The 16,022-nt window shown below is 43.4% G+C and overlaps 1 protein-coding gene across 1 annotated transcript in view; it reads left to right on the top strand.

Moving 5' to 3' along the window:
• The window catches only part of lrrc73 (leucine rich repeat containing 73), a 32,093-nt gene that overhangs the window by 576 nt on the left and 15,495 nt on the right, over nt 1-16,022 (top strand). The window contains exons 2-3 of the mRNA XM_078398806.1: nt 2,986-3,146; nt 13,338-13,460. Coding sequence (XP_078254932.1) covers nt 2,986-3,146; nt 13,338-13,460 — 284 coding nt within the window. The remainder of the gene's footprint in view (nt 1-2,985; nt 3,147-13,337; nt 13,461-16,022) is intronic.

The raw sequence follows: 16,022 nt of genomic DNA, 5'->3' as shown, positions 1-16,022 counted from the left end.
AGGGTGGCGGTCAGTGTCAGTGTCAGTGCAAGGCCGGGCAGGTGCTGGCTCGAGGGGCCAAGTGGCCTCCTCCTGCACCTATGTTGTATGTTTGTCAGTAGCTTGGCGATTCACAATCCACAATAACAACAACGCACAATAATGCTGCGAATACACATTGCTGGGCAGCATCTGGGCAAAGGGGAAAAACTGTCGTTATTTTGCAGGTTATCGACTTGAAACATTAAACATCAACACATTGCATGATGCATAATTTTACATGACATTTGATAAGGTTCCACATAGGAAGCTGCTATGGAAGGAAGGTCAGATCAAGGATCCAGGGAGAGCTGGCTGACTGGATAGAGAATTGGCTTCATCATGGAAGGAAGGAGATGTTGATGGTGGATGGTTGTTTTTTGGACTGGAGACCTGCGAGTAGTGGTGTGCTTTGGGGATTGGTGTTTGTGGTTTATATCAATAATCTGGATGAGAATGTAGAAGACATGATTAGTAAATTTGCAGATGACACTGAAGAGGGTCATATTGTATGTAGATAGCCAAGATGTTTATAAAAAAATACAGCAGGATCTTAACTAGTTGGGAAAACGAGCTGAGAAATGGTTAATGGAGTTTAATGCAGGTAAGTGTGAGGTGTGGCATTTTGGGAAGTCAAACCAGGGAAGGACCTACACAGTGAACGGTAGATCCTGGGAAATGTTGTGGAGCAAAGGCATCTAGGAGTGCAGGAATATAGTTCCTTGAAAGTGGTGTCACAGGTAGATAAGGTGGTCAAGAAGGCTTTCGGTACATTTACTTTCATCAGTCAGGGTATTGATGTTACAGTTGTACAAGAGGCTGCATTTGGAGTATTGTGTTTAGTTTTGGTCATCCTGTTATAGGAAGGATGTTGTTAAGTTGGAAAGTGTGCAAAGAAGATGTACGAGGATATTGCCAGGACTTGAGGGCCTGAGCTATATGGAAGAAGGTTGGACAGGCGAGTACTATCTTTGTTGGAGCGTTGGAAGATGAGCAGTGATCTTATAAAAGTGGTGTCTAAGATCACGAGGAGAATAGCTAGGGTGCATGCACAGTATTTTACCCAGAGTAGAGGAATCAAGAACCAGAGGGCATAGATTTACGGTGAGAGAGGACACATTTATTAGGAATTGTAGTGGCAGTTTTTTCACATGAGTTTATGGAACAAGCTGCCAGAATGATATCAAAATTGTGTTGGCTAGTGAGGAAAAAACGGGTTCAGGAAGATATTTCAAGATTGACTCAACTTAAAGTTTGGGATAATGAAAGAAAGAAGATATGTAACAAATGGTAGTAGGTTAAGATGTTTTTTATTGCAAGTCTACAAATACAGCAGACGTTTTTAAACTGATTAAGAAGCCATGCAGATCGCTTACTTTTCGTAGCTGAAGCTAGAATACGGGAGTAGGGAAGTCATGTTAGAGTATAAAACATTAATTAGGCCATGGCTAGAGTGCTGTGTAGAGTTCCGATCATGACACTACAATAGAATACGTTAGCAGGAGATGCCAGAGGAAGCTGCAGAAGCAGAAAAATGTGCAACTTTCAAAAGACATTTGGACAGGTTTAGAGGGATATGGACCAAATGTAGGCAAAAGGGAATATTACAGTATGCTAACTTAGTTGGTAAGGACAGGTTGGCGCAAAGGACCTGTTTCCATGCTGTTTTACTCCATAACTATGACTAGATATGGATGAATGAATAAGTTTATTGGCCAAATATGTACACCTACAAGGAATGTGCCTTGGTGCTCCGCTCGCAAGTAACAACACGATCATACAGTAACAAATAAGAATAAAGCATAAAACATTAAAACATTAAGAATACAACATTACGGTTTAAACTCGTGGAAAAAATCTGTTTCTATGTCTAGCTGTGGTTGATTTGACAGTCTGGAGTCATCTTCCAGAGGGAAGTGCTTCGAAGAGTTCGTGGCCAGGGTAAGAGGGGTCAGAGATGATCTTACCCGCTCGCAGTGTATAGTTCGTCAAGGGGGGGAAGGTTGCAGCCAACAACCTTCTCAGTTGTGCGAACGATCCGTTGCAGCCTCCGGATGTCGTGCTTGGTGGCTGAGCCAAACCAGACCACGATAGAGAAGGTGAGAACAGACTCAACGATGGCAGTGTAGAATTGGACCATCATTGCCTGTGGCAGATTGTGTTTCCTCAGCTGCCACAGGAAGTACATCCTCTGTTAGGCCTTTTTGACTGTGGCGTCGATGGTGGCCCCCCATTTAAGGTCCTGGGAGATGATGGGTCCAAGGAACTTAAATGACTCCACAGATGTGACTGTGGTGTTGTTGATGGTGAGTGGGGGGAGGGGAGGGGGAGCTCTCCTAAAGTTTACAATCAGTTCCACTGTCTTAAGAGCATTGAGCTCCAGGTTGTTGCGATGGCACCAGGACGCCAGTTGTGTCACTGCTATATTTACTGCAATGCTCTTCAACTCACCAGGGCCCTGATTCTCGCATCCCCCTTCATTTCATCACGGTCCCAATCCCAAAGTCCTATTCTATTCAGCAGGGCCCTGGTTCCCACACTCTCCGTTTGTTTACAGGGCTATCATTACCACACTCACTCAAACTGTCCAGTATACCCAGTTTTTTTCATTTCTTTTCACCTCACTGGGATTCAGGTTTCTGCAGTCCCTTTATACTCACTGAGTCCCTGTTACCACACTCTCTTTTAACTGACTAGGGCCCTGTTTCCTCAGATTAATTACAAATTACCTGGTTCATTCAAAACTTTATTGTGATTGTTGTGTAATATATAAAAATGTGAATTGAAAGTGTGTTGGGGTATTGTTCGGAATAAAATACACCAGACTGAAAGTTTGCTTGTCTGGCATGACCAAAGTTCTGAGTATGCCAGATTATTTCAGTTGACAGTATATGGAAATTGTCTGGGCAGTTGCAATGTTTGCCATGTGACTTAACCAATGGTATCTGATTTCTTTATTTCCTGTAGCCTTCATGGTAGTCCTCTCACTGATTCTGGATTGGCTGTCCTCAACCCTGCCCTTTCCCTCCACCCTTCCCTAATATCACTGGACCTCGGAGACTGTGTTCTGGGAGATGAAGCAATAAATCTAATCTGTGGACTGTTACCGCCTGATGGAGCAAAATCAGGTAAGCATTTTGTACGCTATTCAGCTGAATAATCAGAGCAGGTTCTGGATGGCCCATTGACTCAACCTTGGAGGATTTAATGTGAGTAATGAGGAAAGTGTACCAAACTGTGGATATCTGGTTTAACAAAGGGTTATAAAAGTTATAAAAACATAAAGAAGGGTGGCCATATCCACATCAAGCCTGTCCTACATTCAGTAAGATTATTGTTGATCCTGAACTATTGTTTACCACCTAATCTTCATTTACCTTGGTTCCCTCAATGTGGAAACTATTAGTCATAGTCTAGAATTCCACCAATTTATAATCCACTGGATTAAGTCTCATTAGCTGATTCTTAACTATGAATTATCCACATAGTCTGGATTCCTTTAGTTCATGTTTCAATGATATTTTCATTTTTCCAGTCCAGGTAGATATGACAATTAAACACACTTGACTTTTGAGATGACCACTTGTTCTATTGTAAATTTGTGAGCCAAGACCAATTTTAATTTTGTGAATGAAAGTGACACTTTTCAAACATAAAAAATGTTTAGGGTGCTTAATAAGGTAGTCATGAGGAGGATGATACCTAAGGTTGCTGAGTCTGGAACTAGATGTTACAGTTAGAGTAAAGAATAGGACATTGATTGAAATTAAGATTATTTTTTTCACTGAAAGAGTGAAATTAGACTTTTCTACTCCCAAAGAATGTGGAGACTTAGTCATTGATCTAATTCAAAGTAGATTTTAGATGTAGAGAAAACAATGGATATGGGAATACAACAGAAAAATAGTGTTGAGGTAGATCAACTGATCTTGTTAAATGGTCATACATGCTAGAGGGACAGAATAGCCTTTACCTGATCTTTTATCTTATATTCTGTATTTTCATAGGATAATTACTCACAGAACTTGATCTACACTGCATGTGTTCTGTCAAATGGTCTTCGACCTGAAACATTATCGCTTCCCTCAGATGTGCCCTGACCTGCTGATTATTTCCACATTTTCTGTTTTTTGTTTTAGATTTCCAGCATCTACATTTTGTTTTTGATTTTCATATGGTTTTACTGCAGCACTAGAAATCCCATTACATAGCACGTTTTTGATGTGCAATGCAAAAGATTTTATGCTGGAAATCAACAGTAAAATATAATCATTGGTGCTAAATCATATGATCCTCTGTGCATGTGGTGTGTCCAAATATAGACGCTTCTGAGTGGGAAGTAGTGAAGTCAGTGTGCAATGCACATTTAACTTTGCTGCTGGCAATAGTGAATGTGCAGAATCACTGAGGAAACTCGCCTAGAAAAGCATGCCTTAGTGGGAGGGTAGTTCTGTTCCAGTGTAAGTTAAGAGGGAATTTCTATGGGAAGGTCCATCACTGAAGACAACCATGGAGAAACTTCTCTGATGAGCCAGGTGTCACCAGTGTTGCAGGTAAGACTATCTACTCTATATGCAGAATGGTGCATGTTGGGAGATAACTGTGATGGGATAATCCCTCAGGACTTCAGATTGCACAATATCTAAACATCTGTTAGAGATACATGATACCTGCAGCATGCCACTCTAGATTCCTTGAGTCTATTGTGAACTAATTTACTATTTTAGCAACTATTTTAGTGTTTAGTAGCTCCCATTGTGGTGGCAAATGCAGCCCATGAATTTGTGCATTTAGACATTTTTTGAAATTGCGTGGGATACCATGTCTATAGCTGTAGCCATGGTTTTATATCATCTCTCATTGCAAATTAGATCAAGTGCAACAGCAATCTAATTAGACCCAACTGCAATCTGTAACATTTATGTTGATTTGTCTTTGCATGTTGTGTACTTAATAAAATCTCTCCTCTGTGACAACTTTTGAAACTAGCACAAACCCGCTCCACTGAATCATTTTGGAAGCATTTCGAGAATCTTTAGAATTTTTAGGTCTCTAGACATTGTATTCTGAAATGCCAAGCAATGCAGACCCATATTTGCAATGCAGGCTAACACACTGTTTGCAATGTAGGCCAACGTTCTATTTAAAGTCCTCATTGTCTGCTGTGCTTACAAGCTAACTTTTCATATTTCATGAATTCGCAATGATAGAATTAGAAGGAAAAAAAAATCCTTGCATTTATGGAGGGCATATCCCTTATGGGATACCTTATTCAGGTCTTGTGCCATCAATAAGGCACCTTAGAAATGTTCCACAATTAGTCATGTGGGAAATTTATAGAAACAGAAAATAGGTGCAGGAGGAGGCCATTTGGCCCTTCGAGCCAGCTCCGCCATTCATTGTGATCATGGCTGATCATCCACAATCAGTAACTCGTGCCTGCCTTCTCCCCATATCCCTTGATTCTACTAGCCCTTAGAGCTCTATCCAACTCTCTTTTAAATTCATCCAGTGAATTGGCCTCGACTGCCTTCTGTGGCAGAGAATTCCACAAATTCACAACTCTCTGGGTGAAAAAGTGTCTTCTCACCTCAGTTTTAAATGGCCTCCCCTTTATTCTTAGACTGTGTCCCCTGGTTCTGGACTCCCCCAATATTGGGAATATTTTTCCTGCATCTAGTTTGTCTAGTCCTTTTATAATTTTATACTCTCTATAAGATCCCTTCTCATCCTTCTAAACTCCAGTGAATACAAGCCCAGTCTTTCCAATCTTTCCTCGTATGACATTCCCTCCATCCCGGGGATTAACCTGGTGAACCTATGCTGCACTGCCTCAATAGCAAGGATATCCTTCCTCAAATTAGGAGACCAAAACTGCACTCAATACCAGATGTGGCCTCACCAGGGCCCTGTACAACTGCAGAAGGACTTCTTTGCCCCTGTACTCTGCAGCAAATTTTAATATACTGGCTGTGCCATAGAAGTTGAGCTGTATAGGATTCCCTCTTGACTAGTATGGGTGCCGATGTGCTTGCAGTTACAAGAATCCTGATTGCTGTAGTTGTCAAATTGTGTTTGCGTGCGTGATCCGTGCAGAGCAGGCAGTTAGTGACATCAGTCCAGTTGTGATGTTGAGTTGTGGGATTGTGTGCACCCTGCGTAGAGAACCTGATTTTGATAGCGGGAAGAACCCAACAATCATCATCAACAATAGACACAAAATGCTGGAGTAACTCAGCGGGACAAATCACCACCAACACTCCTCTCAACATGTGGTGCTTATGCATCAGTAGGGTAGGGATTAAGTCAATGGACTGATAGCCAGATTTCTGAGCCATTGATCCAGTGACATGAGTTTGAATTAAAGCATGGTAATTGAGAAATTTGATTTCAAATTATTAAATTAATCTAGAACATTTTAAATTTCGGTAATAGTAATTAGGTGTGGTGTGCAAATCACAAAATGTTAGCAGGCAGATGCAGCAAGTTTTTGGAAAAGGAATGGTACGTTAGCCTTTATTGCAAGAGAGTTTGAGTTTAGAACTAGGGAAGTACATGGGGTTCTTGGGTAATGTAAGGAATGAGAACCATCTATGAACACAATTTTCCATAACTCGAAAATGAACAATTTCCCCTAAAATTGCAATGTGAAATCTTCAGCCTTGGCAGCTCTTAGGGGCTGAATAGCAAACAATCCGACTGCTAAAGGTTAGTGCAGCTTTAGGAGTTGTTTTCGGCAAGTGAATTGTGACAAATGTTTGTCTGAATGCAGTCTGGGTGGAGGGACAAAGACTCAGCAAGCAAACTAAGGGCTGTTTAATAAAACAAAGTGTGCTCTAATAAGAGATGGCTCAGGTTTTGTAATCTCTGATATTACTGGAAAGAGAGTTTTAGAATTCTCCATTATTTTATCTGCAAATAATATCTCTTCAGCCCATCTACGCCATTCAATCATGGCTGATCTATCTCTCCCTCCTAACCTCATTCTCCTGCCTTCTCCCCATAAATCCTTGACAAAGATACTCATCGAGAATCTATCTATCTCTGCCTTAAATATATCCATTGACTTGGCCTCCACAGCCTTCTGTGGCAAATAATTCCACAGATTCACCACTCTCTGACTAAAGAAATTCCTCCTCATCTCCTTCCTAAAGGAATGTCCTTTAATTCTGAGGCTATGACATCTGGTCCTAGGCTCTCCCGCTCGTAGAAACATCCACTCTATCCAAGTCTTGGTACCTCGCTTATACTCCTCAAGGGACTGGATTGATCCAACTACCTAACATATGCCTCTTTCAGTCCTTCAATATTTCTCATCAATCAAGGTTCACTAATCTTGCCAGCCTTGCCCTTCATTCGAGCAGAAATAAGCCGGTCCTGAACTCTTCCTATCTCACTTTAAAAGTCTTTCACTTTCCAGATGTCCATTGCCTGCAAATAGCCTCGTCCAATTAACTTTTGAGAGTTCCTGTCTGACCATAATTCTATTGCTTTTAAAATAGTTGTGGAAAAGGTTAGAACTGGTACACCTGTTGACATCCTAAATTGGGACAAGGCCAATTCTGATGGTATAAGGCAGGACAACACCCCCCACCCACCATGCCTACTCAAATAATGGATTATTGTTTGAGCTTGCATTAAGATAATTTGGAACATTGTCGGTTGCAGAGAGCGCAGAGGTCAGAATGACTGGAGGATGGAGAATTAAAATTATAATGATCAGAAGCTTAAATCTGTTTCCAGATTGAATAGAGGCACTTCACAATCACTCAATGTCCCTGGTGTAGAAGAAATACACATTCAATAAAGTACAAGTACTGGTTTCTCTGGAAGGATGTTTGCTCTCTGGATAGTAGAAAAGGAAGAGGCAAAAGGACTAATGTTGCACTTGCGATGGGGGGGGGGGGGGGAATTAATGGAGATGTAAGATTGACCTAAAGTGCCGATGAGAGAGGAAGTTTTTATAAATATCAAAAGGAAATGAGATGAAGATGTTTCCAGTGGTGGGGCCACATTGGCCTTTTGATCATTTACAACTTTATTTGCTCATCCATTGACAGATATATCTAACCGATGCGCCTGAACTGTAGAATTATCTCCCCAAACCAGATCATCTCTCTCTCATTCTTCTTTAAAGCCAACCACTATGACCAAGCTTTTGTTCATCTGACCCAAGCTGTCTTAGTCGTTTGTGGTTTGGATTTTGTTGTCATAATAACCTTGTGAACACCTTTGGTAGTTTTCCAGCCCCGCTGCTTCTCCACCCGACCGCGCACCCACTCCACTCTCCACTGGTTTCCTCCTTGGAATGCTTGAAATAATAGATTAATAATAGACCTGTCCCAGGAGGTTGTGAAGAAGCCAGGTGGCGGATCCCCACAGCTGCCCTCTGGCTCGACCCGGCGGCGGTCGATGTGGAGGTCGGTGCGGCTGTCGGTCAGGGTGCCGCAGGTCGAGGGCGCCAGTCGTGGAGCTGGTCAAGATCAGCGGTCGTCGAGGGCGCCGGCAGTCCTGGATGGGCCACGTGGGTGCCGGAGGACGGACGTGCCGCTGAGAACAAAGAGGACCCGGCCTGGGGAGGAGGTTATGGGGTGGAGAGGGGTGGAAGAGGGGAGGGGGGGTAGGGGAGGAGGGAGAGAGGGGAGGGGGGAGGAGAGGGTGCTGCACCAAGAGGTTTGGGCCCAACGGGTCCACTTGGTATAGTCTTTGCTAAGATGCAATGCCTTAATGTACTGCAGGTGTAATCTCACTGGGGATTTGCATAGCTGAAAAAAGTTTTCTACCACTGTGAATGTTGTCCTCTTGATCTCAAGCCGACCAATATGAGTCTTTTTCATTATTTGCTGTACTTGTTTGCAACATTGTAATTATCTATATTTGCCACCCCCAAGGCTCTATGTATCTTCACTGTTGCGAGCTTTTCACTGTTAAGCAGGTATTTTGCGCTTTTGTATCATGTTAGGGTACAACATGGATGACCTTGCATTTGCCCACTTTGAAATCTATTTATGTAGAACATAGAACAAACAGTACAGCCCGAGAATCACTCCCTTCAGCTGAAAATATCCATACAAATATGATGCCAGATTAAACCAATCTCCTCTGCCTGTATGCGATCCATATTGCTCCATTCCCTGCATATCCATTTGCCTATCTAAAAGCCACTTAAATGCAAATAACGTATCTGCCTCTGCCACCATGCACCACCACTCTCTATGTAGAAACCTTGCCCCACTCTTCTCCTTTACGTTTTGCTGCTACTCAAATTAGAAGTTATGCCCCTTAGCCTTTGACATTTCTACCCTGGAAAAAGTTCTGACTCTTTACCCTATCTGTTCCTCTCACAATGTTATACACCGATGAGCCAAAACATTATGACCACTGACAGGTGAAGTGAATAACATTGATGATCTTGTTACAATGGCACCTGTCAAGGGGTGGCAGCAAGTGAACAGTCAGTTCTTGAAGTTGAGGTGTTGGATGCAGGAGAAATGGGCAGGAGTAATGACCTGAGCAACTTTGACAAGGGCCAAATTGTTATGGCCAGACGACTGGGTCAGAGCATCTGTAAAACGGCAAGGCTTGTGGGGTGTTCCCGGTCAGCAGTGGTGAGTACTACCGACAGTGGTCCAAGGAGGGACAAACCACAAACCGGCGACAGGATGTTGGGCGCCCAAGGCTCATCGATGCGCGAGGGCAACGAAGGCTATCCCGTCTGGTCCGAACCGACAGTAGGTCGACTGTGGCACAAGTCACAGAAAATTTAATGGTGGTCACGGGAGGAATGTGTCACAATACACAGAGCATCGCACCCTGCCTCGTATGGGGCTGCACACGGAGGACCAACAACATATTAGGCAGGTGGGCATAATGTTTTGGCTCATCAGGTCACAATGTTTTGGCTCATCGATGTATATTTCTATCAGGTTTCCTCTCAGCCTATTGAGCTCTAGAGTAAACAATCTAAATGTACGTGTCCAACCTCTCCTTTCAGCTATTACCCTGTAATCAATGTATAATTCTGGTAAACCTCGTCTGCACCCGCTCAAGTCTCAGCATCCTTCCTTTAATGGGATGACCAGAATCCACATAAAACCTAATCTAGGTTAATCTACTAGGATTTCTTTGCAATTTAATGCTTCCATGTTTAATGCTTAAAATGCCATGTCAGCAGTAAGCTTGGATGCCTGGCTTTCTAGGTTGTTTATAAATACAGTTGATAGATGCAGTTGTAACAGCAATCCCTGCTGATCCACTAGTCACATCCTGCCGATTAGACAAGATGGCTTCTTGTTAGCATTCTCCCTGGCAGTTGAGGGGATTGGCACAACTAGATCTGGAAATAGACCAACGGTGGAAGAATGAACCAGACAATAACAAGCTCGTATTCAAACACTGTCAAGGAGACTCAAGAGTGTGCTTTGAGGATTTCCACTCGGATGGAATTGCTCATTAAATCCAAGTCCCGGAATGTTCCTCGAGTCGTGATGACCCATCTCTTGGAAACATGAAGAGCGGTCGCGACCCGAAACGTCACCCATTCCTTCTCTCCAGAGATGCTGCCTGACCCGCTGAGTTACTCCAGCATTTTGTGTCTATCTTGGAAACATGAGATTTATGAGGTTTGGTGAGGCTATATTTAGACAATTCCATATTGCTTTTTTCTCTTTGACAAAATGTAGATCAGGGAGTATCGAGTAGGTTCACCAGCTTGATTTGTGGGATGATGGGCTTGTCTTATGGTGAAAGGTTAATTACTGGGATACAGATGAGTGAAAAGGTACCTTCTGGAAACGTATAAGATTCTGAGCAAAAAGCTAGTAGTGCCGGAAGATCGCAGCGGGTCAGGTAGCATTGTGAGCGAAATGCACAGACATCATTTTGGGGTGGGACCCTTACCCAATCTGAAGAACGGTCCTGACCCAAAACCCAGCTGTCCATTTCACTTGGATGCATCCTGAGCCGCTGACTTCCTCTAGCACTTTTTTTTTGCTCAAGATTCCAGCATCTGTAGTATTTGATGTGTCCGTACAAGATTCTGAGGTGGCTTGACAGGATAGATGATGCGAGGAAGTTTCTCCTGGTGGGTAGTTCAGAACCAGGGAGTTTAGTCTCGGGATAAAGGGATGCTTCTGTTAGGTTAAGCTAAAGAGAAATTAATTTTGTTGAATGGTTTTGAGTGTTTGACATTTTCCACCCCTGAGACTTGTACATGCTGGATAATTATTTAAGGCTGAGATAGATATACTTTTGGACACTATGGGATTGGACAGTAAAATGGAATGGAAGCTTAGGGTTGCCAACAATCCCGCATTGCTTGGGATTTCCATATCTAAAGGAAAAGTTGTCTGACCCATATGACGTTGACACCGGACGCTAATTTTCCCCATAAAACCAACAGAGGCCGTGGGGGCAGGGCCGGGAATCCCCAGGACAGCCACAACTCCTTAAAAGCAGCGCCGGTGACCTGGAGGAGCACTGTGAAGGCGGCAGCTGAAGATGTGAGGTAAGGACTCAACAGCCCCTCCCCATCCCCCAGTGCTTGCCCAGTCCCCAGGTTCAGCCTGCTCCCAGGTGCATGCGCCATTCAGTGGGACGTGGCGACCATGACCACAACAAGCCCCACCAACAACTTCTCCCTTACTGTTGGAATACAATGTTGGCAACCCTATTGAAGTCAATGATCAGACCAGCCACGATATGACGAATGGCAGGACAAGCTGGAGCACCATGTGGCCAGCTGCTGCTGCTTAATGTATTTATGTTCTTACAGAAAGGGATTCGCCACCAGACTATTCAGAATCAAATACAATAAAGTGTATTCTTCAAGCTGCCTTGTAGCTGCTGGACAGTTTACACCTTAATAGGTGTAATTAACTGAGAAAATTAAAAAAAATCACCTTTGGTCTGATTCCGTAACTCTGAGCCATGGTCTCAGCTCAAGCTATTCACAAAGGGCATCCAGCTTTAGTGTTCCCAGCCAGAAGTAAACAAAATACTCACAACCAGTATTTGCAGTGTCAATATAGAATAACTGATGTATAATTGATAGAGATTGACTGGGAGATGACTCGGAAAACAAGGTCCATAAATCGGGTATAGGCAACTGGGAACAAACAAATCCCTTGAGCAATATGACGGGCTTGTCTTCATCGGTATGGACACTGAGTATAGGAGTTTGAACATCATGTTTCAGCTATGCATTTGGTGTATTGTGTACAGTTCTGGTCACCCTGCTCTAGGAAGGATGCCATTAAAGATGGAAAGGACGCAGAAAATGTTACCAGGATTCGAGGACTTGAGTTATAAGGATAGGCTAGGACTTTTTTCTCTGGACTGACTGCAAGTGGTTGAGAGGTGACTTTATAGAGGTGTGCAAAAACCGTGTGAGGTACAGATAAGGCGAATTCATCACAGTCTTTTTCTCATTCCTGGAGTTCAGAACTAGAAGGCATAGATTTCAGGTACAAGGGAAAATCTCCCCCTGAGGGGGAATTTCTTTGCACAGAGGATGGTACTAGGGTTGCCAACTGTCCCGTATTAGCATCCTGTACTTTGGGATATCCTGTACTTTGGGCTGTCCTGTATGGGACCGCCCTTGTTCCGTATTTGGCCCATGGGCCGCTGTCGGCTGGGATAGTGTAGGCTAACGGAATATGTTCGGGGAGCGGGGCCGAGTGCGATCGCCTAAGGAAGGTTGCGTAGCAACCCGCCTCCCGGCTCGGGTGGACGCCATTGGTGGAGCGGGAGCACATGGCCACTGGCTGAGTGAAGTCATGTGGGGCGCGGGGCGGTGATGTCACCTTGTCCCATATTTGGGAGTGAGATAGTTGGCAACACTAGATGGTGCATGAATGGGATGCCAGAGCAAGCTAAGAAGGAGAGTACAATGGTAAAGCTTAAAACACAAATAGACAAGTACTTGGTAGGGTATGGGCCAAGCATAGGCAAATGGATGTGTACGCTGCAATAAAAACCAAATCAGCATGGATGACTTGGGCTGAAGGGCTGTTCAAATTCAAATGTTTCCTCGTTCATTCTTTTTGTTTCCTAACATAACTACAAAATGGCTGGAAATTGGACCACAACTTGCTCTGCTTCCCCACAGCACTCTTTCGCTTTCACTTCCAGGTTTTCTCTCAGGATTGTTTTTACTATAACAGTGCATACTCAGCTCAGAGCTAGAAATAGCGATCACACAAAAGTCATAACAGCCTCAAAAAACTCTTTGTTTGTATATTGTGTATTTGTTTGTTTTTCTTGCACTTGAACCTGACCCGTGGCAGACAGTAGCCTGATGCTGATTCTGTTTTCTCTAGGACTGAAGGAGCTGACGCTGAGCGCTAACCCAGCTATCACACTGAAGGGATGGGCACGGCTGGTGATTGCAGTTTCACACAGTTCTCAACTTCGTGTCCTTAATTTGGATTATAATCCGTTAGGTGAGAAGGTCTAATCACAGGTGATAATGACAGGAGCTAAATCAGCGAGAACCACCTTTTGAAATTCATAACATCTATCTATATACTAAAACTCTCGTTTGTTTGTTCCTGAACTACAGCCAAAACAGTACACAATAGCACAACAATTTTAGGCCCACCTTACTCACCGTCTTTCCTTTGGTGCTAATGGAAGAGGTTTCATTGAAATCGCTGTTATATTTTTTAAGTTATTCACATTTTAAAGTTTAAATCTATCTCCTAGGGAGGGTGGGGGAGGAGGGGGGAAAGGGGAGGGGGAGGAGAGGGTGCTGCACCAATGCAGGAGAGGTTTGGGCCCAACAGGTCCACTTGGTCTAGTAAGTAATAGAAGTAGGAGAAACTACAGCTTCTTGATGTTAAATTTTACTGATTCCAACTTTGAATATCTTCAATCACCTTGCGTTCTCTGAGTAAAGAATTCAAAGTATTTCCAATAGGCTCATTAAATGGATTATTTCTTATCAGTCTGAAAAGGCTGATCCTGATCATGACACTAAGCCCTCAGTTCTAGATTTTCTATATAGAAGAAACAAGTCTCTTGGCATTTATCTTGTCATTCTCAGGATTTTATGGATTTCTCTGAAATCATCTGAGATGATTCTCTAAGAAACCAAAGCAGTCAAACATGTGTGGGTAGGTACGCCCGACTAGATGGTGCAGCCATTACAGAAACCTGGCTAAGGGTGGGACAGTACTGGTAGTGTAATGTAGAGGGCCCTACAAGGGAGAGGGCAAAGCTTGATCTACTGGTAGGAAATTAGGAAGGGCAAGTGACTGAATGATGTGGGCAAACCTTTTGGGGCCAGTGATCACAGTTCTATTCATTTTAGAATACTTATGGCTAAAGACAGGGCAAGTCCACAAGTTAAAGTTCTGAATTGGGACAAGGCCAACTTTGATGGTATTTGACAGGAGCTTGTTAAAGTTGATTGGAGTAGGTTGTTTGCAGGCAATGGGACGCCCAGAAAGTGGGATGCTTTTAAAAGATTAATGATGAGAGTTTAAGGCGTGTATATTCCCGTTAGAGTGAGGGCAAGGCAGGTGGATGGCAAGGCAAGGCAGAGAAATCGAGGCTCTGATCAGGAAAAAGGAGGCATGGGCCAGGTATAGGTAGCCACGATCAGGCAAACCCTGGAAGATTTTAGTGGACTGAGCATACTTAAAAAAGAAATCAGGAAAGCAGAAAAGAGGCAGGAAATGGCTCTGCAGATAACATTAAGGAGAATCCAAAGAGATTTTATAAGTACATTAAGGAGTGTAAGAAAATAACTGCAGATGCTGGGACAAATCGAAGGTATTCACAAAATGCTGGAGTAACTCAGCAGGTCAGGCAGCATCTCAGGAGAGAAGGAATGGGTGACGTTTCGGGTCGAGACCCTTCTTCAGACTGATGTCAGGGGGGCGGGACAAAGGAAGGATATAGGTGGAGACAGGAAGATAGAGGGAGATCTGGGAGGGGGGAAGAGAGGGACAGAGGAACTATCTAAAGTTGGAGAAGTCAATGTTCATACCACTGGGCTGCAAACTGCCCAGGCGAAATACGAGTAGCTGTTCCTCCAATTTCCGGTGGGCCTCACTATGGCACTGGAGGAGGCCCATGACAAAGGTCAGACTGGGAATGGGAGGGGGAGTTGAAGTGCTCAGCCACCAGGAGATCAGATTGGTTGAGGCGGACTGAGCGCAGGTGTGAGTACATTTAGAAGTACAGAGGGTTACTAGAATTATGGGTCCTTAGAAAGCAAAGCAGTTATCTAGTCTGGAGCCGCAGAAGATGGGCAAGGTCCTCATGAGTATTTCTCCTCTGTTTTTACTATGGAAACATACATAAAGACTAGGGAGCTTGGTACAGATAATGGAGATCTCGAGAGGATAACCCACATTGTGGTTGAGGAGGGCTGGACATCCGAAAACATATACAGTGCCCTCCATAATGTTTGGGACTAGACCCATCATTTAATTATTTGCCTCTGTACTCCACAATTTGAGATTTGTAATAGAAAAAAAATCACGTGGTTAAAGTGCACATTGTCAGATTTTAATAAAGGCCATTTTTATACATTTTGGTTTCATGATGTGGAACTTACAGCTGTGTCTATACATAGTCCCCCCATTTCAGAGCACCATAATATTTGGAACACAAGGCTTCACAGGTATTTGCAATTGCTCCGGTGTGTTTAATTGCCTCCTTAATGCAGATATAAGAGAGCTCTCAGCACCTGGTCTTTCCTCCAGTCTTTCCATCACCTTTGGAAACTTTTATTGCTGTTTATCAACATGAGGACCAAAGTTGTGCCAATTAAAGTCAAAGTGCTCTCTTTCTTCTTAATGATGTTCCAAACAGTTGATTTTAGTGTGCCTAAGGTTTGGCTGATGTCTCTAACAGTTTTATTGTTTCTTAGTCTCATAATGGCTTCTTTGACTTTCCTTATCTGCATTAAGGAGGCATTTAAACACACCAGAGCAATTATAAACACCTGTGAAGCCATGTGTCCCAAACATTACAGTGCCCTGAAATGTGGGATT

The sequence above is a fragment of the Rhinoraja longicauda genome, chromosome 5 (assembly GCF_053455715.1).
Source record: "Rhinoraja longicauda isolate Sanriku21f chromosome 5, sRhiLon1.1, whole genome shotgun sequence".
In the NCBI taxonomy this organism is placed as follows: Eukaryota; Metazoa; Chordata; class Chondrichthyes; order Rajiformes; family Arhynchobatidae; genus Rhinoraja; species Rhinoraja longicauda.
Note: the sequence above shows the minus strand (reverse complement) of the source record. Positions and strands in the feature narration are given on the sequence as shown.